This window comes from Vombatus ursinus, unplaced genomic scaffold (assembly GCF_900497805.2).
Source record: "Vombatus ursinus unplaced genomic scaffold, bare-nosed wombat genome assembly UNPS02014778.1, whole genome shotgun sequence".
Taxonomy (NCBI): Eukaryota; Metazoa; Chordata; class Mammalia; order Diprotodontia; family Vombatidae; genus Vombatus; species Vombatus ursinus.
In genome coordinates, this window is record NW_020954556.1 from 50822136 (window position 1) to 50849102 (window position 26967).

Here is a 26967-nt window from a genome sequence, read left to right on the forward strand (position 1 = left end):
TTCTGTGATACACACGGTACCTTATTATGAACTAAAACAGTAAATTGGGTGTGGGCAGAGTGGTTAGGGACATTTGGGGTGGGATTTTTTAGTTACAATGTAATTAGTTTGGTTAACTTTTTAACTATATCTATGTATTGTCCTAGAGTTCTTGAGTACTACCCAGCTGCTTGTTCCAACTCTGAGAAGTTGGTATGGACTCATTCTCCACAGGGTGCTTCTCTATCCCCTGTGCCACATCAGCCTGGGGTAAAGCCTAACAGAAAGGATTATTTTTCCTAAGTAACTGAGAATTGATTTCATGTGTATTACCAAATATTGTTGAGGATTTGTCAAGGATTTCTGTTTTAGATTTTAAAGACATTTTATGTAGCCATCAAGACATATAATGATCTGTTATTCCATGATTTTAAGGTTGAAATTCTGGAGAAATTGGTCGATTTGACACAGAAACTATTTGAATGTGACAGAGACCAAATGTACTACAATCTTTTAACACTCTGCAGTAAGTAATTCAGTAATCTTGCCTGTATTTTGCTTTGTCCTTATTTTTGTGTTTTGGTTTTGGGTTTTTGTTTTTTGCAATTAAAACCTTAAATTAGCAGTATGGAAGTAGAATCTTATGTGCTATATTTAATATCAGAGCCTTGCATTAAAAACTAATTAGTTTGGCAACATGGTGGTGCAATCTCTGCTACTGGGGCTGTTGAATTGCTTGAATTCCAGAGTTGGTACCTACAGTTGGGCTGAAGTCAGTTGAGTGTTTACACTAAGTCTGGCACCAATATTTCTATACTTAGGGAGTGGACAGCCACTGTGCTTCCTAAGGAAGGCAGTGAAGACCAAGTTGGGTTCAATCTACTTCTTTGCCACTTTACTTACTGTAATTTTGTTCAAGATTCTTAATCTTCATGGGCTTTCTTTTCTTCATCTGTAAAGTGAGGATGTTAAGCTAGATGGTCTGTAATTTCCTTCAGGTCTTGATCCTCTGACCTCCAGTGATGGACAGTTCATTATATAATGACCTATCCATGTTGTCCATTTCTGAACAGCTCTCATTGTCAAGAAGTTTTTATCATTTATTGAAACCAAATCTTTCTATGTCTTCTACATATGTTAATTCTACTTTTTTGAACTATGCATAACTAGTCTAATCTCTCTTAACACATGAGAAGCCTTCATCCAAAAAATATTGAGGATTTAGTGGATTGCACGTTCAACATGAGTCAGTCACAGTGATGTGGCAGCCTATAAAGCTAATGAGATATTGATCCACATTAAGAGCGGCATAGCTGCTTCTGTCAGAATTTGTCTGCAATATTGTGTTCTGTCTTGTGTGCCCCAATTTAAGGACATTGATAAACTGGAAAGTGTCCAGAGGAGGATAGCCAAGATGGCAAAGGGTCTTGATATTATGTCATGAGGAATGGTTGGAGGAACTGGTCATATTTGCTTTGGAAAAAAGAAAACTCAAAAAGGATATGATAGGTATATTCAAGTATTTAAGTCTGTCATGTAGATAGATGAGGGACTAGATTTCTTCCATTTGGCCCCACAAGGCAGGACCAGGAGCGGTTTGAGCTTGATGTTAGTTAAAAATCGGTTGGTAGAAATTAGAATCATCCCACAGTGGAATGGGCTACTTCAAAAGGCAGTGGGTTCCTCCTCCTCAGAGCTGATCTTCATTCAAGCACTAGATGACCATTCATTAAAAAATGTTGTTGTGGGATATCCTTTTTTTTTCTGTGGGCTGACTTGATGACCATTGAGTTCTTTCCAGGTCTCAAATTCCACCATCTTCATGTAAAATAGTTTTTAAGTTGCTCTACTCTGTAGACGCTCACTTCATCTTGTCCTTTTTCTCACGGAAGTGTGATGCCCAGAATTGTACCATCATGAACTATTATTACTATCTTCAAGTATTATTTGAGAGATTTTAATGGAAATAGGATTAGATGTGGTCTCCACTATTCAGAGAGGCAAATTACAGATTAATATTATGATAAAGCTATTATTATTACAGACATGTGATCTCACCCAGGCATGTAGATCACAACTAGAACCATGTTTGTTAGTTAATATGCTGTTTGTATTGATGCAGACTTAAGACAATATTAGATTTTTTGGGGGGTGTAATCAGTTAAGATATACAGGTGGTTTTCTCCTGAATTTCTTGATGCCTACGCATGCATTGCCCATTTTCTTCTTGTACAGTTGATTTGTTTAGGCCTATTGTTGACTTTGGCATATGTCCTTGTTCAGTTTCCTCTTACTGTCTTTGGCCATTTGGTCCAGTCCATCAAGATCTCTTTGTGTCCTGATTCTGCCTTCCAAGGTATTTGCTATAGATGTTCCTTTTATAGATTTTTTTTATTTTCTTAGTCCAAATCACTGGTAAATATGTAAGGTTAACAAAGCCCTCAACCTTCTTAAATAGGTTTCTTCCCTGTCAATCCATTAATCGCTACTTCTGCATCTGAATATTATATCACTTCCAAATATACTTAGGTATACCATCTTCTAATTAATATATTTGTTTTCTCTACTAGTATATTATGAGCCAGTGTTAGATTAGCGATGTCTGCAACATTTCCATGACTCACCAATCTTGTAACTAAAGAAAAAAAGAAAATATCATTAATCAGTACTTGTTGATCCATGCTGACTCAGTAATGATCAATTATAATAATCCTTCCCTAAGAATATAAACTTCAAACCCAACTCATAATAACATGCCAATAATTGATGTTAAGCTGTTTGGCTTTTAATTTCAATAAAGTTATTCCTTCCTCCTCTTTTGAAAAATCAACTTTTGCCTGTTTCCAGTATTGAGGCAAGGACAGGAATATTCTCTCTAACTCCTCAAAGATTACTGATAGCTCATCGGTTGCTACAAATTTATTTAATACTTTTGGATGTTGGTTTTGGTTTTTTTTTTTCCTTAGTTACACTGGGCTCTTGGGTCTTTCTCACACATTACACACCATTTCCCATCTCCATGCACTGGCATTCCATACCTTTATATGCCCTTCCTCCTAACTTCTGCTTCATATGTCAAAACTCAGTTCATTTGCCGTTTTCTTTTGGAGACTTTTCCCTGTCTCTCCCATTGTGAGTGCATCAGGCGGGCAACAAGTGTTTATTATGTACTTGTCATGATGATAATCTCTGGAGATACAAAGAAAGGCAAAAATAGTCCCTCTCCTCAAGGAACTTGCATTCTGATGAGAGAAATGACATATAAATAACTAGATACATAGAAGATAGATTCAGGGTGTGGTTGCGTTAAGATACTCTGTATATTACCTACTTATATTCATGTTGTCTCTCCCATAAGAATGTAAGCTTCTCAAGGGCAGGGACTGTTTTGTTTATTCTTTGTATCCCTAGCCCAGGGCAGAGCTCCTGTCATATAATAAGCATTTAACGTAGGCTTAATTCTTTTTGTTCATTTCAAACAGGGAATACCATCCCATCACCATATCTCAGTTATGGGTTATGTCACTGTGTGTTAGTACTAGGAAGTCAGTTATCTTTATCTCCTTTCATTAAGATCCCTACTTGGCTTCTGCTGATGTGCTAAGTATGCATGATATTGTCGTCTTGAGACAATCAGGGTAGTTATTAACTCTTATTAAGAAAGAGGTATTTGGTAAGAACTAAGGAATAACCTAGTAGAGAAATAATTCTTATTGGGTAGCTGGTGACAGTGAGCCTGGAGTCAGGAAGACCTCACTTCAGAACCATTTTGCAAACCTACGCAAGTCACTGTGCCTCTGCTTGCCTCAGTTTCCTCATTTGTAAAATGGGGATGATAATAATAGCATGTACTCCCTGGGGTTGTTGTGAGGATCAGATGAGATGATGATTATGACCCCTTAGCACATGGTCGGCTGGCACATAGTAAGCTCTATATAAATGTTAGCTATTTTTTTAAAATTTATTTTTAGTTAGTTTTGTGGACTGCATAAATTTTAATTGGTAATTTATTTCTGCTTCCATGGATAATTGTTTTATCATACTAAAGCAACTGGTCCTTAAGAAGCAATGTCATTTCGGGAGGGAATCCTACTTCCCAATGCAAATAGTCTCCACCAGCCAGTTGCTCAGTTTGACAAGCCATGTCTGCTGAGACAAGAAATATAAGCTAGAATTTATTAAATTCTGTCATACAAATCATCAATCAACAAGAAAAGACACAGTCAATTCTAGCTACTTAAATAAGTGGAAAAGGTTTGCAGCTTTATGTCATTTTAAACATAATAAACCACTTGCCTACTTTCCATTATTTTAGACCCTTAATGTATTATATCCTTCATATAGTCATCTGTTATATGCCAAAAGTTATTAAGCAGGCTTACATGAGAAATGGTCACTTCTTACAGAATTTCATTTCAGTTATGGACTTTTGAATTAAATACATAAGCAAGAAAAGGTCTTATGTAAACATAATTCTCAGAGTAGAGTAAGTAGACTTGAAACAAATCTTTTTTCTTATAATGTCCAGTAATAAGATTGCTATAGATATTGAAAGACAGAGCCATTTGCCTGTTTTGACTTTCTCCATTTCCTCTCAAAACCTCCCATCATATATGTAATTGATTAGAAGGCTCACCGAGGCGATTATTGGCTTTAGAAAATTGATTTCTAAATTCCTTTCCAGTGCAACAGTTATATGATTCTGCATAGCAACACCGAGGAAGATATGACTCTAGAGATGTATTTTGGGGTAGAGGAACATACATTTAATCATCTTGACTTGTAAGAATCCCCTAGTTTGATCAGGGGGAAACGGTTTCTTGATTAAAAACAATTATTTCCTTAGACAACATGTGCAAATTCTTTTGTCTTAGAATGGCAGTTTGGCATAATAGTAAGAGCACTGGCTTTTGCATTGAGTACTACCATTAGTACTTCTAAGCTTTATAACATTAGGCAAATCATTGAACTTCTCAGAGATACTGTTGTTTGTCTAGGCCTAAATGACCCAATGTACCATCTCTGTTTTCACAGGATGATTTTACAAGGTTGTCATAAAAAATGCTTTGTAATCATAAAGATGTTGCATGTGTTTGAGCTATAGTAACTATGACATGATAATAGTTACAGTAGTATAATGTGCGTTACAGCCTCATTGCTTACATGGCTTATGTATGGTTTCTGTGTCACTTGTTTTGAAATGCAAATCAGAAGGCTTCTGATTAAATGATACTGCTAAGAATAAATCTTGAAGGTTCTATCAAGTATCTAAATCTATAGATTTCAGCATTACTTCCTTTAATTTATAATAGCCTTGACTAGAAAGTCTGTATCCTTATTAAAAATTAGACCTTTTTATTTGCATCACTTGGACATTTGTGGTTTTGAACTTATTTGACATCAGGACCCAATCATATTTTGCAGAGGAAAATAATGACTGGCAGAGAGCTGATGCTGTTTGGAATAAAATGCAAGAAGAAAATATTATTCCTCGTCAGAAGACATTGAAGTTGTTGGGTGAAATCCTCAGAAATAACAATCAGGACGTTCCATTTGATATGCCCACGGTAATTTGAGGAGAGCAATTTTTCTTTTAAAAAATGTATTTGTGCATTATAGAACTTTGCAGATCTAAATATTATAGATATGTTTTTTATAGACATGATCTTTTTAAAAAATAAACTCAATAATTTTGTTTTTAAGTTGTGGTATGATGACCCACTTGAACCTGATCCTCACCACAGCGCTCTCCCCCTGCCCCCAGAAGCAGTCTTAAAGAAAGAGCTTATGAGTGCATGCCAGAAGAAGAAAAGCGAAGGTAAAGAAATAACTCTCTTCAGCTACATAGCAATACTTTAAATCCTTGCACAAAACACCAACTATCAGCCCCCAAATCTTAGCGATAGTGTCATCACCTTTGTTCTTACAGTTGGCATAGTGGCATTCCTCCCACCTCGTTCAGCTCTCCTGACCTTCTGTGTAGACTGTTGCACACTAGGATACAGGTCTTGACGCCTAATTTGCCCTCTGATCTTTTGGGGTGCTGTGAAAGAAGATTCACTTAGGCTTGCTGAGTAGGTATTTGAGGGGCAGTAAGAGTGAATTATTATTTTGAGGTGACCACAAGAACAGACTTTGAGCTGAAACAAGAATGGTATGCAGGGCCCCTTGTTTTGTAGGGATGATGATGGTTCACTTTTAGACGTACTGAATTTGAGTTGTTCAGAAATATGTAATTGGAAATATCCTGCATCAATTAGATGCTTTAGAATTCAGATTCAGAAAACAGTTCTACAAACTGGGATTCAGGATGTTCTGGTCATGAGAGCTATAGAATTCTCAATGGTGGAGACTATTAAGAGAGAAGAGTAGGCAGGTATATGCACGAGGCCTGAAGGAATAATGTAATTTATTCAGAGGAGGAAGAAGAGGAAGCATTCTTTGTTATAACGGTATTCAGCCAGAGGACTGAGGAGCAGAGATAACCGGATGGTCTTTAGCAAAGAGGACTGCTACCCAGCTGTGGCCAGTTTGGTCCCCTGAGAATTCACTTGAGGCACCAAGTGAGGCCTAAGGCCTAGCCTTAGGGGAAACTTCCATCAAAGTGGAAAGATTTAAATTTACCTTTTTTTCTCCTTTATATTCTTCTGGTTCTGCTTACTTCACTCTCCTTCAATTTAGATGTCCTAATCTTTTCTGAATTCTTCATATTCATTTCTTACAATGTAGTAATATTTCCTTCTTTTCCTGTACCACGTTTGGTTGCCATATTCCCAAGCAACGGGCATCTCTGTTTTTCAGTTCTTTATTATTACAACGAATGTGGCTATGAATATTTTGGGAAGGGGAAGAGAGGATAAGCATTTTTATAAAGCCTGCTACATGCCTGGCACTGTGCTGAGTACTTTCCAAATATTACATCGTTTGGGTGGTTCTGAGACTTTTATTTGACTTTTGGGAGCTAACTTCCTCTCAATAGAATCGCAGGGTAAGAAGGTGCTGTCATTTTAATCACTTTTTTTTCATAACTCCTAATCACTTTCCAAAATGATTAAACCAGTGTATGACCATTTGTTTATGGATATCCTTATTCTTCCACAGCACTTCTATGGTTGACTCCATTTTTTGTCACTTTTGCCAATTTGGGAACTAAAACCTCAGTTTTGATCTGCATCTCTGTTACTGTTAATTTGGAGCAGTCTTTCATGTCATTGCTAAAAATTTGCAGTTATTTTAAGAATCGTTTCTTCATATCCTTTGACCATTTACTTAGCTTGATCGTTCTTAAAAAAATAATTTCAACTATTGTGAAATGTCTTATTAAAAGGAAATATTAAAAAATTAAATTGTTAGGTTTATGTAAACAGCCAATATAAGTTTCATGTGACTACAATAGAGTATAGTATTCTGGGAAGTATATTTTATATAAAAAAATTTTAAACCCTTGTTATCCCAGCCACAGTTAATTTAATAATAATACGCTATTTGAAACTCCATTCTTACAGGCAGAATGGTAGATAATAAGGGTTAATTAATTTTTTAAACTCATTTACCTAGTTTAGTTTTCTCAAATCAATAGTTGCCTTGCACACATAGCAAAAGGAGCAAAAAAAAATTTTGTACCAAATGTAGCTGCTTTGCAACGTGAAATTTTACTATGTGTAGCAATTTGTAGCTTTCACTACTGGAAATTACATTTACATATTATATCCATACAGCAGCAGTCTTTTGAAAAATACATTTAGTACAGACATGATAATTTTTCACCAAAAGGTGGTAATTTTAGTAACTCGGGACTCAGTTTTTTTCTCTTGTTTTTAAAGTTTTACAAGATAGCAAACAATGACTATTCTTATTAATTATTCAAGGTCAATTAAAATATCTTATATTTTCCTTATATAATATACAATTTTACTGAACTTTCATAGGAATTAGCAAATGCCTTAGATACTGAGTTGTAAAATTGAATTTTAAAATTATTTCATGTACTGAAGAATGTACAGTGATATAAAAAATGGCAGTATACAGTTTCATAGTATTTTTTTCTGAAACCTACTATTTTATAAACACTGTCTTCACCTGTGATATATCATGGTTCATAGAGCCATAAGAGAAGCTCAGCAGTAGCTTTTATAATTGTAAGGAAATGATTTGCAATAAAATGATGATATCTCTTGGGAATACAATGTTACAGTATTCTATAAATAATTGTATTGAATACAAAATCTCATTTGTAGAATAAAAAATAAATTTAATAGAGTACTTCAGTAACTGTGTGAGGGAATATCTGTTTTATTTTATTTCAACTTAAAATTTATTACTATAGCCTTCTATGAAATATGATATTTGTCAAATGATTGAAATAAGCTTTATCTTTTCACCTTTTTTGGGAGGGTGGGGAGTAGTGCTCATAATCTACGTCTGGCTAGCTGTAGAATATACAATGTTTTTCACAAATACAGTTTTTCTACAGTAACTTAATAAGAAAAATAATTATAATTATAATAATGTTCATTGAACATTAATTTATATGTTATAGGAGAAATGTAGTTACCTATTTTAGCCCAGTCATTTCCAGATGTTGAAGTAAAATAAAATGTTCAAACCCAGTTTTTAAACTTCCTAGTTATACGTAGCAATGTTTTTACTCTTTGAAATGATAAGTTGTAATGTTTCTGATTTGTTCTTGGACTTGTCTTTACTGCCCTATACTGCCTTTTTTCCAGTAAAGATGACCTGAAAGGCCTATTGAGGAGGTGCCCCATTTTCTCATTCTGGTCAAAGATGTGAGCCTGATCTTGATTGCTGGTTTGAACATATTTAATGGCATTACCCTTTCTGAGCTTGCAAATATATATACTCTCTTAGGAATCCTTCAAATCAGCTTAGATTGTTCTTAAAACATTAGTGTTTAGTTCTGAGTTTGTGTGTGCTTGCTGCTATATTTGATAACAAGAGCCTTACATCTGTTGAAGGCCATATGTGACAGATCAGTTGTGCACCATCTTTACTGTGATGTGTTTGTATACAGTAGAGAGTGGATTATAGTCTCAATTGGATGTTTACAGCTAGGCAATTTTATTTGAGAAAAGTAAGTGACTGAAAAGTGTAGTTACTTCTCTTTGGGTAACATCTTTTCATTCACTGACAGTTATTGTGAACGAGTGAAATAAAACTGTTAATCAGTCAAACAGATGTTGCTTAGTTTACTTGTTAGATATCAGTATATTTGAAAATTGTATGTTTTTGTGTAAGTCCTGTCGTAGCCAAATAATTTGATCTCCCAATTCCAGAATTGTAGGCTACATTCACATTAATACTGTTGTGCTGCAATTCCGACTATTGTAACCACCCACCTATAGATTAAAGATAGCTTTAAAATAGTTCCTTTCCTTCACTCAGACTAAATCATATATCTGTGATTGGGGTTTAATAAATATTAGCAGGGTTTTTGAAACATTGGCTCATCGTAGTGATGGACCTAAATTTGATGGATTATTTTTATACTGACATGGATATATAATTTACTAAGTTATAAAAATCCAATGAGAATAATTTTTTAACAAAAAGAATTCAAGTTTAAATACATCCATTTGGTCTAACTTATATATGTTTTTAATGCAATTTTGTCCTGAAGATTAGGAGAATGAAAAGGATTTGTTTCAAAAAATTTTTTTTCTTTAGGTAAAATCTGAAAACCATTTCTGCCAGTTATTTGAAATTACATTTGTGGATGTTTTTCTTGTTTCCTGTTTCTTTGTAGATGCATATGCTATTTTTCTGGAGGCACAGAAGAAAAATGTTGTGTTTTCTGCACTTGCTTATTCCACAGTCATAAAATTATTGTTGGCTTCTGGTAGTCTTGATGAAGCTTTGAATGTGAAAAACATGTAAGTATATTTGTGATTATGATTGCTCCTTGTTTCTTTTAAATGTCACCAGTTGATTCCCAAGAAAATGCTTAGTTTCCTGTTATCTTACAGACTGAATAATGAGTTACTGCTCAATTATCCTCATGTACACGAGTGATTCCAGGTTAAAAAGTAATTGAAGTTTTAGAACAGTTCTTGTTTCTTTTTCTTATTTATTTCCTTATATAGCATCTGTTTGGAACCTCACTTTTATAACAAAAAAAGAAGTTAAGGAAAGTTGACCAAAGACCATTTCTGACAGCACATGCACCATTCCATACCCATAGTCATCCAGCAGGGTATTGAAAATAAGGAATGCAAGTTTCATCATCTATTCTGAACCCAGAATGGTCCTTGAAAATAACTTGAATTTTGCCATCTTTTCATGTTATTTTTGTTTATGTTATTGAGTTATTCTCCATATTGTTGCTCTGAGTCCACTTCTCACTGCTACTTGGGTTCCTACATGCTAATCTGAATTCATTGTATTTGTTGCTTCTTATGGCAGGATAGCATTTTATTACATTTATAGACCATATTTTACCCAACCACTTCCAGTCTATGGACATCAACTTTGTTACCGATTTTTATTTATTTTTTTTTTGTAAACCCACAAAATATGTATTTGTTATATGGGTCCTTTCTGTCTTTGAACACTTTCAAGTTTATGCCTATCTGTGGGGTCTCTGGTTCAAAGGATATGAACAATTTGATGACTTCTCCCATAATTCCAAAGTGTTTACTAACTACATCAATCTGCATTAATCTTCTTAAAGCCCTTCTAAAAATGAGTAATTCTGTCTTTTGTTGTTTTTTAAGTGCTCACCTTTTTAATAAAAACATTTTTCCTGTAGTGATATATAACTGTGAGTCATGGATTGGTATACTCTCCATTATTGAATATTTATATCTCTTGTATCTTTGCCACTTTGGGTATGAGAAGAAATAGAGTACTTTTAACTGTAATTGAAATTTGCCTAGTTGGCCTTTGATATTTTCTGTTACTTATTTCCAGAAATCAAAATTTTAAAAAAATTAACCATATTCTTTTAGCTTACAAATTTAGGTAGAAAAAAGAGGGAGACACTTTATTCTCTCTTCTTACAGAAATTATGCTTTTACTGATTTAACGTGTCCTAAACTAGTTGACAAGCCTTTATTATCACCAGTATGTTCCAGTCCATGTTAGGCACCAAGAATACGGAGACAAAAGAGTTAACACCACTGCTTTCAGAGAGCTTATGTTCTTTTGGAAGACGTAACACAGACCCAAATAAGAAATGAAAACTTGTAATTATATATATTAAAATACTTAAAGGAAACCTTGTTCTCTCCCATTATGATACATTTGTCTCCTTTTAATTTTTCTGTTTCTGTAGATGAGATGAAAGGATGTCTTGTGTTACAGATAGTAGCTTTTTAATTGAAAGGGATCTCAGAAGCCCTTTAGTTCAACACTCTCCACTCTACTCCTCCACTTTTTTCTCTCTCCCTCCCAGTTTTATAGATGAGCTACTAACACCTGATGATGCTTAGTCATACAGTAAGTAGCTGAGCCAGAACTGGAACTCAGATCCTCTTACAAATCTGGAAGTCATTTCCCTGTAGCATTCTGGCTCAGTGTATATCCTGGGGAGGTTTTATGTGTAGATTTTACAGGGATTTGGACAGCCATGTAGGACTTGACCAAGACAAACAGAAAATACGAATTTTAAACACATATTTAAAACAGGAATTTTAAATATGCATTTGGAATACATTTTCCTTAAATCTACTGAGGCTGAAGCAAAATAAGTGGCTCAAAAATGTTTTTATTAAATAGATATGTTTCACCATTTAAATATAAGGAAGTACATTTTTTTTCCAAAAATAATAAAAAGTAAAAAACTCTTGCCTATTCTCCTCATTTGGTACTTCCTCCGAAATAATGAGAAATGCAAGACCCTGGGAATAATGAAAGATGCATTTTGTCTTAAGAAATGGGAATGACGTGATGAGGTAAAAAGGCTAGAAAAAAATGGCAGGAGACCAGTAGGAAAATATAACATGTAAGAAACAGAGGCTTAGAAATTTGCATTTGTTTTCCAGCTGTGTTAATGCCACCTTGACATGTTGGGTCCCGTGGCAGCTGGTGATGCATGGATAGAACACTGGCCTAGAATTGAGAAGACCTGAGTTCAAATCTAGCCTCGCACTTAACTGGCTTTGTGATGTGATCACATCACTTAACCTCTGTCTGCCTTAGTTTCTTCAAGTATAAAATGGGGAAAAATAACATTACCTATCCCCCAGGGTTGTTATGAGGATCCAGTGAGATAATCAATTGTAAAGCATAGTATTGAAAGCACAGTACCACGTAGTAGGCAGTGTATATACTGATTTCTTGCCCCCCTTCCCAAACCCAAAGAGTTTCAAAGCCTTTTCTTCATCTTTTCCCTGTTGTAATCTTTTGAAAGAGTAATATGGCTCCTGTGTCCTGTTTCCTATGATGTTACCTAAATCACTTGTAGAAAGAGGAAGAAAAGTGCAGGAGAGCTTGAGTAGTTTTTCTCTGAGGTATCCTGCACAGTTAACTAGCCACTGTTGTCTGTATGATAGTTCTAAGCTCAGTCCTCTGATCTTCAGTCTCCCCTTTTTTCTCAGTTTATACCTTGCTGTCCTTCATCTTTATGGAGTTTTATCTCACAGCCATGCAGGACTGACCACTATGGTCTTTGCTGTACTATCCCATCAAGATAAGATGTCAATACCAAGGCCATTCTAATGGCAAGCTATCCCGTCTCCCTCTTTCCTGTGGACCCTTTTCTTTTGCAGTTTTTCCACTGTACTATAGAACTAGATGAGGAAATAATGTGATGAAACAATTCTAGTATAGGTCTTTGAGATTTGCATTTAATTTACATTCTCTACTTAAAAAAAACAAAACAAAACTGAATGAAGAGTCAATAGTCTTTCCTCTTTTCATTTTTGAGCTCTGCAGCCTTGGACAAATTGTTTTATTTCCATCTCTTAAATCAAGGAGTTGGATCAGATCAGTAAAAAGGGAATGTAGATTTTAAAAATTTGGTGATGAAGTAACTTTATTCTGACATGGTTTGACCAAAATGACCTATTGCAGGCTAGTGACAAGATAGCACAGCCCCACAGACAGCATAATCTAGCCCTAATGTCAGCCATGGCACAGTTACTCACAATTCATAAAAGAGCAGTCTGTCGCTATAATTACCTACTTAATGTCACTTGTTCAACCTTAAGAGCAACGATTTTTTTCTTATGAATTAAAAACTCGATCTTTGTTTTTATTATACCTTTGCTATCCTTTAGTGTGCTGTAGCTACAGTTGACCTCTAGTGATAGTTCTTTTAATTTTTTTTCCCACAAGGTTATTTAACCCTTCTAGCCTAGTAATGGAACCCCCGCAATAATAGTAACAGCTACCTTTCAATAATGTAAATGAAGGCAACTTTGTTTTTATTTTTCCTTGTTAAAATTGCTGGTTACAGCCCAGTTATACTCTTTGAATATATAGGGTAGGAAAATGTTTTGTTTTGCTTTTTGCCGAAGTTCCAGTTGTTATACTTTCTATGCATCACAATCAGAATTTCTCTAGTCTAAATTAAATTAAGCATGAGGAAATAATAATGGAATTAAAGCAGCAATGAATAATAAAAATTATAAAATTAGGAGTTTGATAAAAGTTAAGATTGTACTAATAAAAGAACATTGTAGTTTAGGGTTTTTACTGTCATAGTGATATATCTACTCTTTATTAATGTACCCTTCTCCCTTTGAATGTTCTAAGTTATTTTCTCTTGCCTCTACCATCCCTCTCTATTTTTATTTTTAAATAGATGCTGATTAGTAGTAGTAGTAGTAGTACATGTAGTAGATGTAGTAGTAGATGATGACCATAGCCTGGCAATTTTTGTTTTAAAAATAACATTCCATTTTCACAATAGTTTCGTGAGGAATTTCCCTATTCGTTTTATGAAATAAAAGTCTTAATTATTGTGTCTGTCTATCTCTCCCCCCCACCCTTTTTTTTTAAGGCCACATCCATTTCTTTCTGAAATATTTAACTTTTTAAAAAATTTATTTTTATTATAAGCCAGAAAGTCAGCTACAAACTTGAAATCATAAAATCTCTTACATACAGCTTGTTTTCAAAATTGGCATTAAATTTAATATGTTATTACCAAAATTGCCCTGCTTGTCTTTGTCCCCTTTCAGACTTCTGTCTTCTTAAGTGTATTTTTAAATGTTCCTTTGGTGTTCTTTTTTTTTTTTTTTGTATATCATTTTTGTTTTCCCTTGCTACTCAGACCCTGCAACCCAAGAACATGCTTGCTCCTTTCATTGCAACAAAATTATAGTCGAAACAAATGTGTTTTAAGGGTTGTGTCTGAAAATATATCTCTCACCATGTCACCTAGAGCCCTCTTTTCACCAAGAGGTTGAAACCATGTTTTGTCCTCAATCCATCTAAAGTCATGGGTGCTTATTGCATTGCTCAGAGTTCTTGATTCCTTTCAAAGATGTTTTCCTTTACCTTTTAGTCAGTGTAAATTGGTCTCCTAATTCTGCACACTTTATTCTGTTTTACTTAGTACAAGTTTTCCCGGGTTTTGAAGAGACTGTGTTAAGGAGTTATTTTATGGCATTTATCCATTTTAAATGAGTATTAAGAAATTCTCAGTAAGGCCATTCCCATCCAGATCCTTCTTAGACCCCTCCTCCAGTCACCCCTAACTACTTGACTACTCCTAGATCCTTCCCACAATCTTTCTATATATAAGGTCCATCTTGTCTCTATTAAGGTGTTCAACTTCTTATAAGCTAGCCAAGGGCTTAGATTCCTTAAGAGTCTGGCCAATATGACGGATGTTCTAATACACCTTGTCTTGGACTGAAAAAAAAAATTCTCAGTAGGAAATGTTCTAGTGACCAAGCATATATGGAATCCCAGTATTTAGTCATGTTATTGTTTGAAAAAATAGAAGTAACCCTATAGTGTATTGTTTGTTCAGAATATACAAGGGACTTGGATTAGATGGCCTCTAAGAACCTTTCCAGATCTAGACCTGTGATGATGGTGAAATGCTGCATTGCATTTTGGCCATGACCGGTATTCCTTGGGATGAAGCCAGTTTTCATTATTTAGAATAGTGCAAATTTCTCCCATTCACTGTAGTATGTTGTCTAAGCATAGCCCATAGGCAGATTTCCATCATTGTAAATACATGCTCTTCAACATTAGTTATGTCTTTCCTTGTAAGGTTATGAGAAAATATTCCAAATATTCCTTTCTCAGGATAGGTTGTATTTTCATCATTTTTGTAGATGCGTTTATATTAAGGAATGTTCATTTCTTTGGTCTAACTGCTAAAAATGAAGAGTAATGTAGATTTTCCCTCTAAAAAACCAAAATTTTGGATCATAAGTAAATAATTTTCAACAGTTTATGTACCCTGATAAGAATGCCTTTTCACATTGCCACTTTGAATGCTGCTATTTGGCCTTTATTTAGGCTATATAACCAATATAATGCCTCAAAGACCATTCTGTGTTATACATACTATGAATTTTTTGCCAAAGCCTCAGCTCTTTAGAGTCTGGGGAAAAATTGGGAGTGGGGAGCTAGAAGGGTTAAAAAAAAAATTACTATCTTAATTTGAGACTAGAAAAAACTTATATCTCAGTGATATCTAAAGCAAATCTCTGGTTCTTTATAATCTTACTTCCTTTTAGGTAAGTATGCTGTACACAGAGTAAGAAGTTTTTTAGTATTGGAATGATAAAAAAGCTTTTATGGTGGCGACTAATGTTTATTTAATCGTGATAAAGATTGGAGAAAGTAAATCCTTTACTATATGCAATTTATGGTCCCATGCTCGAGTTGTTGACTTGACTTAAAGGCTTTGACAGATGGGACAAAGGGAAAAAAGTCAAACTGAGCAATGGGTGCTTTGGGAGAGATTAAGAGGATTGGTTGGGGGAGTAAGAAAATCCTGCATTCATTGACTGCATTGGGGAACCTCAGAGGCTGAAAGTGACTGAGAGGATAGTCTTGTTGTGGTGTCTTTGGAGGATTTTCTTGGATTGATGAGAATAATTTAGCAATGACCTTGCTTTCCCTACAATCCGCTCAGGCTTAGAAATTCAGGTTCATAGGCTGCTCAGTTGTTTGTCACAAGAACATCCATCAGTGAGTTTTTATCTTGATTTTTGATATGGCAAATGGCAACAATTGCTTTTGTGCTTTTTTTTTTTTTTTTGCCTGTGGAGATTTTTTTTAATCTGGAAATGAACCTTGTAAAGTTATCCCTGGGTATTAAGGCTGTCTAAATTTCATTAGAAATAGTATACTAAAAGCATAAAATTAGTCTATTTTTAAAAACAAGTAGGTCTTAGTGATCAAATATTTCTTTGCTCTTGAGTTAGAAAAGTTTTTTAGCTTAAGGATAACACAAAATTGATATGTCATTTCCATTTTGATGTGGCAAAGGCATTAGTACTACAGCATATTCAGCTTAAAAATTGTATGCATCTACATGACAGAAATTTGAAAATTAATCAACCAAATGATATGGTGTTAGTTCATAATATGCTTTAGTTTATATTTAAAATATACAGTGCTGAAAATAAATGTTTCAATTTTATTACAGAAAGAATAGTTTTACATTTTATAATTATGGTGAACGTAAAATAAAAAGAGGAAAAAGTATCCAGCTTAGGATACAGCAGAACAATGCAGGGCATGCAGTTATTTTAGTCATCTAATATGTCAGCATTCAAGAATCTGAACCGATTGTTTAAAAAAAATCTTGTACTTTGTTTCTTTTGTTGCTCATTTCCAACTTTGTCATCTGTCAGAATGCAAAAAAAAATTATCCTTCTATAACCATTGACAGGATAACACAAAAGCTGTCTCCAGGTCGATATTTTGCAGCAATATTTTTAACATACGAACAGTAGTTTTTATAATTTCACCTTGGTGCTCAACCATTTATTATCGTATCAGAAGCATGTCAGTAATTCCTTTCTAAATGTCTGCTTCTTTTAGTGCTGAGACCCACATCAAGGGCTTCACACTGAACGATGCTGCCAACAGCCTCCTCATCATAACGCAAGTTAGGCGGGATTATTTGAAAGGTATGTCACAATGCTTGACCTTTACGTCACATTAATGCCTCTGCAGATTTTTCTTGTAACGCCCTTCGAATACTTGGATAAAGGAGTCCATTTAGCAAATTACCTGCTTATCAAGAGCCTTTTGTGGTAGCTGAGAGACGTAAATTACTGTACATGCATTTATAATACAGCTTGAATATGAATGTACTTGTCATTTGACCACTTAGTCCAGTTTCCATTCCATTTAACACAAGATGGGTTTTCTTAAGATGAATCACAGCTCTTCAGACATGCAAAATTTGTACTCCAAAACGAGAGAAAGTACAGGCTTTCAAGTGCGTTAAAATTCACAGCACAAGTCATTTTGCTTTGGAAATTAACATACTTTAGAGCATCTGAAACAATTCTCAGCAGTTGTTTCTTGCATATTGTGTTGGTTGTGTGAGATAGCAAATGAGTTAAATTGAGTGTTAAATGTGGATGATTGTGCACTAAATGATTATAATATTGATTTAAAAAACTTAATCTAATACTTTTTTAATAGTTCACAATACCAACAGTAATAAAATGTAGAGTGCTTGTCTCAGGGTTTAGGATTTTTAAATCAGTTTTAGTAAGGGATCTCGGAAATGGTGGTTGGGTTATTGAACTTGTATTGAGTCAAGATGGTGTCCTTTTTTATGGTACTGCTATTTTCTGTTTTTGCAATGTAGTTTTGATTTAGAACTGATGAGGCTTATTTTGCAAGGAGATATGGTCTTCAAAACAAGTATCTCTTAACAGTATCCCTTTTTCTTCCTCCCAGCCACAGTGTTTGCAATTTGACAAAGCTGTGATTACTTACATAGGTTAGAGATCTCCCAGGTTAGATGAAAATGCTCCCGTTAACTGTTTTATTACGTTCTTGTATTTTTCTTTAGTAGTATTAAAATACTTTACCTATGAGTTTTTATAAGGCGGCTTTAGACTCCTGTGTGAAATGCACGCGCAGCCCAACTGTAGTGCTGTAAGGGGGAACTTAGTATATTAGCTATTCATGACTTCATTTATACTTTTAGTTAAGCCCAAATTTGTTTAGAGATTAATTTTTTAAGTTGTTCAATGTTACCACCCTATCATTGATGCCCTTAAAGTCCTTCTCCCCCAGTTCCAGTCTTAATCCTTCCTTAGTCAGGGCAGTCCAGGCTGGCTTTCATCTTTCTGCATGTCATCAGTAAGGAATATTGTATATTAAATGGTGTTGGGGAGATAGTTACGATAAACAATTTTTTTTTATTTCTAGAGCAAGATGAGGTAGAGGACATGAGCAGAGTATAACTTTATGTAAAATTGATCATTTACTCAGAATGTTAAATATTTCAAATGCATCAAAAAATCAAAATGAGACTATATAGGCAAGTTCATTTTTGGTACACACCAGATGGCTACTTCTTTTGACATGAAAACAGAAACTAGAATACTTGAGCTTTACAAAGTTTTTATACAGAATCTGAGTATGGATATGTTGTTTTAGCTGCCTCCTGTCTTTATAATTAGTATATGGTTAGCCATTAATTGTGTGGTGTCTTATATTTGACGTTGTATCATGGATCATTGTCTTCTCCCTCGCTATCAACTATAAGCTCCTTGAGGTCGGGACCATGTCTTTCACTCGTGTACTTTTTTATGCTTCATTTTCCTCCTCTCTTTGCTTCTGGCTAATATTATGGCACAGGGCTGAGCTGATAATTGGTGCTCGATACATAACTTTCTTTCTGTTCTATTTTTAGATTGTCATTACTCATGAAATAGATGTGGATATAAAGAAACAGTGGCAGAAAGCTGGCTCAAATTAGGCAGCTGTCCTTCTCCCCCCCTTTGCTACATTGCTCCTACACTCATTGGCAGCCCCTCCTTCCACAGGCCATATGGTTTACTGCCCTTGGCTATCAACTACCCACATACCCTTTTGGATCTCCCTAAGACAGCTCTTCTGTAACCCTCGTGTAACTTCCATGTCCTCATTCCCCACCCACTGAAAGAAATGAAAACACTTTTGTCTTCTTCGGTAAACACCCTTAGAACTGATTTGATGAGCCAATTTGATCCTCTAGTTAGAGAAATTTTTTAATGCCTGCTGATAATTTAGTGCCCCTTGAAATACCTATTTTATTTTAACCGAGTGCTTTCCTTCATTAATGTGAGAGTTTGCTGGGAAAGGAAGAATGGTTTTGAGAAACATTTTTCCAGAAGTTCCTGAAATCAGTGTAAATTGTTACTTCCAAGTTCACTAAACTCAAAAGGCTCACCATTGCTAGGGGCATGGCTTCATGTTTTGTGAATTTGGGGGAGAATAAGTAAAAGTTCAACTGAAAATTGTAATTTTCATGAGGAAAAAAGTTTTATATATTTGTTGGATTTAATAATGGGCAATGATATACTCAGTGATAGGGCCTATTCCTGGATTCATTATGGCTTAGTGTTCTCTTTGATAAAGTTGCATAAGATATTCCATAAAAATGAGGCTACTGCTTACACAGTTACAATGAAAGCAAAGGAAAAGGTTTTAGTCTAATTCGTTCACTTTAGTTTTCCATAATTTTGTTCTTTTCTAAATAAAATTTTTTTTATTAACTAGTACACATAGGTATAAGAATTGAACACATCTTTCTTGCTATGTTTCTCAACACGGAAATCTGCATAATTTACAGAACAATTTTAATATGTTCCTTTGGCTCCTGCTGTTATCATTAATACTGACAGCATCACAGTTAATGAAGTTTAATAAAAATGGTTATTAGAAGTTTGTAATAATCATATCTTTAAGAACTTAATGGAGTTAGAGTTTATGGAAAAATATTGGGATTGGAAGAATTTGAATGTCGAGTCAAAAGTCCTACGTTCAAATACTGACTCTGCATAGAACAATTAATCTTTGCCCTGGAGAAGCTTATACATAACCTCTCAGGGCCTGTTTCCTCACCTGTAAAGTGAGGGGATAAAATTAAGTGATATTCAAGGGCCCTTCTGGCCCTGAAACCTGTGATTCTTAGGGGCTTTGGGAATTTTCACATTTGTGGCAGTTTGGTAAAAAATAGGCGCTCAATGAAGGTTTATTAGATTGTTGGGTTTTCTACATTTTTTTATATTTCTCCCTTGGACAACAATCTTGGGATTTAATTCATAATTTTAACTTTTGAATTAGAATTTTATTCTATCCCATCATTTGGAGTTAAAAATTTAGAGGAAAAAGCTAGCTTATATTTCCCCTTGTCAGTAATTTTAAAAAAAGCTTTAAAAAAAAGTTTTCACAGTATAGGCAAGCTTTCAGGAATCCATGGTTTACACTTTTTTAAAAAATATTTTAAAAGTAAGGCAAAATGCTTGAAAACACTGAGTTTATGAACTTGTCCTGCTTTTTTTTTCTTTTCTTTTCTGTCTTAGATGCTTTGACTACGTTAAAGACAGCCTTAGATTCTCATCAGGTACCTTCTTCACTCTCGGTTACTCGCCTTGTTCAGGCTTTTGCTTCAAAGGGTGATAAAGAAAGTATACAAGTAATCGAAAAGATGGTAGATGGCCTTCAAGATTCAATTCATCTTTCTCGCATGCTTTTTATCAATAATAATGCCTTTGCAGAAATAAAGAAGTAAGTATTTTCAAATATCATTTAATCTTCTTTTATTGGAAATTGGTGAAGGAAATTACTGTCATCACTATAACTTTCCTTTAAGTTTAATCCTTTTATTATTAATTGGGTCTAGCAACCCTGTAAGTTACATGAGATACTGATGCCTTGTAAGCAGTGAGGAATTGAGGTTTGATGTACTTTTCTTATTTTTACTTCCACTATAAACAATGACAACCATTTGTATTTGAGGACCATACTTCTTAGGCCCTCATTCATGCATATATTAAGCATATCCAGCTATGTTATTCATTCTAACATTTTGTTCTAAAATTGAGTAATTTGGGTGCACAGTTCTTTGCTGTGTCAAATAGCTCTTGAAGTTACCCTGAGAATTCAATAAGTACTTGAGTTTTCATAAATCACAGCAAGCATACTTAATTTACATGTTTTTTTTTAAATTATCTTTCATTTTGGAATTAAATCATTAAATTTAGGGTAATTATTAAAATTAGGGTATGATATCCTTTAAATAATGTTAATTTACCTCTAGTACCTTATCTAACTTTCCTGTGATATGGTATCACAATATGATTTGTATAGTAAAAAAAATTATGGACCTATATATAATCAGAAACGCACAGTCTTACACTCACTTATTTTAACTGGTATTTTTTTCCCCTCTTTATTAGAGTGTCTGAAAATATTTTTCTTTCAGGCTCCAAAAAGCAACACTTCAATACTTCTCATATAATCTCATATAATTAAGTCACTTAAGAGAGGATGCATAACTGGTTGTGATAGGTCCTAGGACCAAAGGAAAAATAAGATGAGTTCAATAGTCCCTGTGCAGGCCAATTTAAATATTACATAGACTGTGGTTTCATATTCATTTTAAAATACAAGTTATAAGAAGTATGGATGCTCTGGTAACTATTTAACTCTAAGGTACCTTGTGGTTAATTACTATTCCTGGTATGTTAATGCTATAAAATGTTTTAAAATTCAGCAAAGATTTCTTTTATAAATAGAATATTAGACAAGTAACTTTTTCCTTTTACCTTACCATAAGTTTTTAAATGTTTGTTCAATTTAACATTAATTTTCATTTTTTGAAATCCTTTGTGCCAAAATATATATTGACTGAATTTTAAGCCACTAAAATTTTTAAAAATGTTTTCACAATAATTCATTTTTATTTACATATAAAGGGAAAATATTCTCCACATTTCAGTTATACCAGATGGCGTTTAGAGTCAAACCTTTATTGACTTCTGAACATGCAGTTCTTAGTGTGTTGAGGGTCTTCAAACCATTGTGTGTTATTCTTTTCATGTTGTAGCGTACCCCCTTGTAGTTTACCATATTTTGTATATGATAGTTAAACCTTCCAAAGAGATGAAAAATTAAAGCCTATGATTTATGAAAATACTTTGAGTTAAACTTTGTTTACTTGAGTATTTCTATTCACATTGCCATTTCTGCATCTAAGACAACGTTTTATAAAGACATCCATCACGTTTCCTTACTATATATGGTAGAGGTCAGAGTATGTTCTCAAAAGAAATCTAGTTGTGTTTATCACTGTTTATTCTTCCACTCAGTAACCAAGAAGATCCACTAGGTTTCTACCCTTTTTTACTATCCACAATGTAATAGCAATGTGTTTTTTTTTAATGTCCTCTTTTCATTGTCTGTATGATGTTACAAACTAAGTCAGCAAAACTTTTCCTTCGCAGCAACAACCCAGATGCCGCAGTCAAATTTCTTGAGGCTTTATTTACTTCTGGGCCTCTGGACACTGATAAGCAGCAGTCGAGTATTGCCTACGTGTTCAGAAAAGTACTAGAAGAGAAGTTGGAACCAGCTACTGAGAAATGTAAGTTAATTACGTTGTGTAGTGCTAAATTTATAAAAATGACTCTTTTATGATTCTAATGAAAACTTTTACTTCCTGTGTTTCAGTGAGTATCATGGCAGAGAGACTGGCCAATCAATTTGCAATTTACAGGCCCGTCACGGATCTGTTTCTCGAGTACATGTATTCAGGCAGGGTGGATGATGCAAAAGCTCTACTGCAGGTAATAGCATCCCAGAGGTGAGGCAGTCCTGCTTTTAGTTTATCCTCGGGCGTATAGAGAGCAGAGCCCAGGAGGAGGGGATCTGATGCTAGGGCCCAGCAGTTGCCGTCTGTGCCCTGGCAGCACAGCCCTGGATGAGAAGCCAGAGTCCTACACTGTGAAGGTTAAAAGGGGCCTCACTGCGCAAGAGAAGAAAGGCTGGCTCTCAGGCACTTAGAAATGTCTGAACACGAGCATTTTCCAGAAATCCTGTGTGAGATCAGTGCCTTGGGGCCTTTGCTCATTTTGATAAAAATCCTTTCACACGATATCACAATCTGTTTTCATTTCTTCCCTTAATTTTACTAATGTTCTAAATACTGTGCATCACTGTAGCAACACAGTTTGCAAACAAAAAGTAGGAAATGTTTGCTTTTCACGTAAAGCCTCTCACTTGAATCCGCAAACGTTCTCGGCACTTTATTCAGGGTTTATTAAGAGTTGAATTTGCTTTCTATTCACTTGTGTGTCACAGACACATTAAATGACAAATGCAGGTCTCTGTGGCCCAGAGCCTCAGTTAAATTAGCAATCTTCAGGGAACGAGACAACCGCATTCATGCCATTTTAACAGCGCTAAATATAAAGCGGCACCAAGTGCAGAATGAACTGTGGGTGATAAGAGCTGCCACCGGCAGTGTACACAAACAGGCACAGACGGGGAGTCTCTTCCCAGCAGGTGGCAGTCAAACAATCACGGGGATGCCGGGGATTGCTGTGTTTGTGTAGACTCCCTGTGTCAAAGTGAGGCCTGTTACCAATTTCTGATAGTAAATACGACTCTGTTCACTTAGGCTTTTGCCAGCTGTTAAGTGTCTTAAGTACGAAAAAAGGAAGGCAACCCTTGCCCACCCATTGGAGCTTTTCTGTGGTCTTTAAGGCCATTTGGCTGTTAAGCGGAAGGAAGGACAGGAAAGGAAAGATATTGATAAACAGTATGCCGTTTGTAATAGAACAGACGGGCCCATTTCTATGTCTGTATCCATGTGCTTAAGCGAGAAATTTTTTCTGATTTTTTTTTAAAGAATGAATTTCTTTTTATTAAAAACAGTAATCTTAGAATCTTTTTCATTTTATATTTTTTCATATTGATAAATAATGTATCTTTAAATGAAAATATCTATCTCATTATATTTTATGTCAAGTGCTCCATAAATTATAAGGTGGTATAACGTGTTTGTAGTTGTTGGCTCTGAGGATAACGTCATGTTAGGCTGGCCCTGTATGATCTATCCATCTGCTTTCATTTAATCTCTGAACCATTTTGGGGTGATAATCTTTAGTGAAGATGAGGCTGTGCAGGCCTTTTGTAAGCCTGTTATGACCCTTGAATCTTGAAGGACTGTTGTTTGTCTCAAGTGCCCCAGGATGACGATCCCCAGCATCAGTGCCAACTCCACCAAGTGCTGCTCGAGCTTACGGCAGCCTCAGGGAGGGCGTGGTTCCCACAAGGCACTGCCCACCCCACATCAGGACCCTTTAACTGTGTCCGCCCCTTGAGTAGAATGAAACTTCAAATGATAAACCCTCTCTTCAGGCCCTTTTACCACTTTGTCAAACAGAGAATGGCCCACTGTAGGTCATTCTTGGATCATGGAAGGAAGAATACCTTATTCAACTGTGCTGAAAACTGCCGCTTATACTGTACATATTCTGTATCCCCCCCAAAGTGTTTTTTATACTATTCCATTTCACATTGACAGTGTAAAGCTTGTAAAAGGCAGTGTGCTTTTAAAAACTTATAAGAATGACATCTATGATGAGTGTAAACTAAAATATTTTCTTGCCATATTTGATTTTACTATAGCTTCTGAGAGGGGATAGACACTTGATTTATCTGGTCTGTCACATAAACTTTTTTTTTTTTTTTGAGTTTAACTTTTGTCTCTTTCTCAAGCACTGGCTGTCTGTTGCAATGAAAGCCTTTTATAAAATAGAGAGATTGAAATCAGTCCTTTTGTATGCATAAGTGTAGGTAATTATACTTTAAAGAGAACTTGCTTTGTACATTTTAATTTTTATAAAGAAACGAGCAGTTATCTCCCTGACACCTTATTAAATGTATAATTAACCTTATGATCCCTAGCTCACTTGTGAATGCTTGGCAGTATAATTGGAGAGGAATAGTGTTTCTTTTTTTCTCTTTCTTTGCAGTCCTAAACCTTATTCTGTGGATGTTGAAGCATTAGTTTAATTTTTTACTGTTCTTTTTAAACAAACTTTATACTTGCAGTGCCAAGGACATCATTTACAAAAGCTTGGCATGGGTTGTACTTGTTTTCTTTTAAAAAATAAATGATCAGCTATTAGGCCTTACTGGTAGTAATAATATATTGCTGTATTATTTTGAACTCTCTTAATTGGAAATATTCACCTTAGTCTGCTTGTTGATGAAGAACCTGCACTTATTGAATCCTGTTTTAATTTTTCTCTTCCCTTTTTAAGAGGTGTGGTGCAATAGCTGAACAAACTCCAGTCCTTTTGGGATTTTTTTTTAAGAACTCTAAGATCCAAGGACAGGTAATATGCTTTACAGGTTACCTCCTCTATATCTTTATTGTGAGTATTAAAATCAAGTTTGGATATGTTGAATTCCAAATTATTGCTTGTCTGTTATAGATGCAAGGACCTTTTGTAAAAGTACTTTTATTCTAAAATGTCTGTTTCTATAAAATTAAAATTTCTAATTGACATTAAGAAATTCTATGAAATAGGAAATGCGATGAAAAGATCAGTATCCCTAATATCTTGGGAGGAGAGAAAGGGAGCCTGTTTTTTTCACTCATGTGAAAATTTTTCTCTTTTTGTTTTTGTTTTTTGTTTTTTTTCCTATTTGAATAGAAACTGTTCTCTAGTACCCTTTTATTTTCTAGGGTATTCCTTTGAGTCCATCTCTGTAGTTGTATTAGCAGCGTAGAGCAGTTCTACTCATTGAGTTTTTTGCTTTTATGGCTATAGATTGAGCTCTAAGAAATAGCCGATGAAAATGTGAATTTAAAACTATGTACCATTTATGTTGTCCTCACTGTGGTGGAGCTATTGACAGGAGCTAAGAAGGGTACAAATAGTGAGTTATGAATATTTGGTGTTCCCAATTATGGTCAAAGCACCTGTGTTCAAATGCCAACTTAACAGTGACTACCTTTGTAACTTTGGGCAAATGTCTTAACCTCCCTGGGCTTCAGTTTCCTTAGCTGTAAAGTGAGAGGTTGGGTTGGGACCCTTAAGGTCTTTTCTCCCGATAGATCTGTGATCCTAGGAGGACACCAGATACATCAGTTTATTTTGGTTTCATGTCATTGTGATCCCGTCTCAGGCTTAAGTGACTGTAAAAACTTCAAACACCCTAAAGACCTAGCGCCTACAGTCTTGTTACTGTAAAATGAGCATTGAAAACCATTATCTGCTCCTACTTGGATTGAGTACATTGTGTGATTTCAACCTGACTTGACAATAATAACATTTTGTTTATGTGATAAAGAAAAAAATGTCCTTCATATTGCCACAAAGCAAGTTCCTCTCATTATCCTAAAGAAGCATTTGAAAGCTGTGACTTATGTGTGAAAATGTAAACTGCATAGGACTTTGATCATCGTTGTTATGTCTTTCTTAGAAAAATGGCCAAATTGAGTTTAAAATATAATAAATTTAAGACACATGTACCCATTCTGCTACTCGAAGTATGTCTCCATCGTGCTATTCTGAAAAACTCCTAATGTACTGTTAGTAAGAGATGGGATAAAAGATACATAGTGACTTAATACATCCTCTGAAAAGTCTCCTCCCCCCCGCTCCCCCCAGGAGTAGCATGGAGATATAGGAAATCATGGAGAGGGCCAGGGCCAGAAAGGGCTACCTAAGGCAAATAAAGGAAATTGCTTTAAGTGGCCTGTACACATTTTCTGCTGTGATTGAGTACGCACATCTTTAAATCATCATTGCTGTCTGTTGTAGAGATGGGGAAAGGGCACAAAACTTTAAAAAGCACATAGCTACTATTATTTGTTCAACCACGTTGGGATAGATGCTTGGACGTATATTTTTGTTATCTACTAAAACTTGGCAGGACATTTGTAACATCATACAATTCAGAAATAAAATGAAAAACACAGTTTTATATACATATATAAAACTGAGTTGTTCACATTTCATCTAAATGTTTTAGGCGTTGCCCTTCCTGCTCTATAACTATTTAACCAAATTCCAATAGGAGCAGAGA

At 34.9% G+C, this 26967-nt stretch overlaps 1 protein-coding gene across 2 annotated transcripts in view; it reads left to right on the forward strand.

The window, feature by feature from the left end:
• Nucleotides 1-26967, forward strand: part of LRPPRC (leucine rich pentatricopeptide repeat containing) — a 115485-nt gene that overhangs the window by 82601 nt on the left and 5917 nt on the right. For both annotated transcript variants that reach the window (XM_027865255.1, XM_027865256.1), the window contains exons 27-35: nucleotides 415-505; nucleotides 5404-5546; nucleotides 5683-5797; nucleotides 9743-9869; nucleotides 16954-17042; nucleotides 20445-20649; nucleotides 22368-22507; nucleotides 22594-22709; nucleotides 25194-25268. In XM_027865255.1, coding sequence (XP_027721056.1) covers nucleotides 415-505; nucleotides 5404-5546; nucleotides 5683-5797; nucleotides 9743-9869; nucleotides 16954-17042; nucleotides 20445-20649; nucleotides 22368-22507; nucleotides 22594-22709; nucleotides 25194-25268 — 1101 coding nt within the window. The remainder of the gene's footprint in view (nucleotides 1-414; nucleotides 506-5403; nucleotides 5547-5682; nucleotides 5798-9742; nucleotides 9870-16953; nucleotides 17043-20444; nucleotides 20650-22367; nucleotides 22508-22593; nucleotides 22710-25193; nucleotides 25269-26967) is intronic.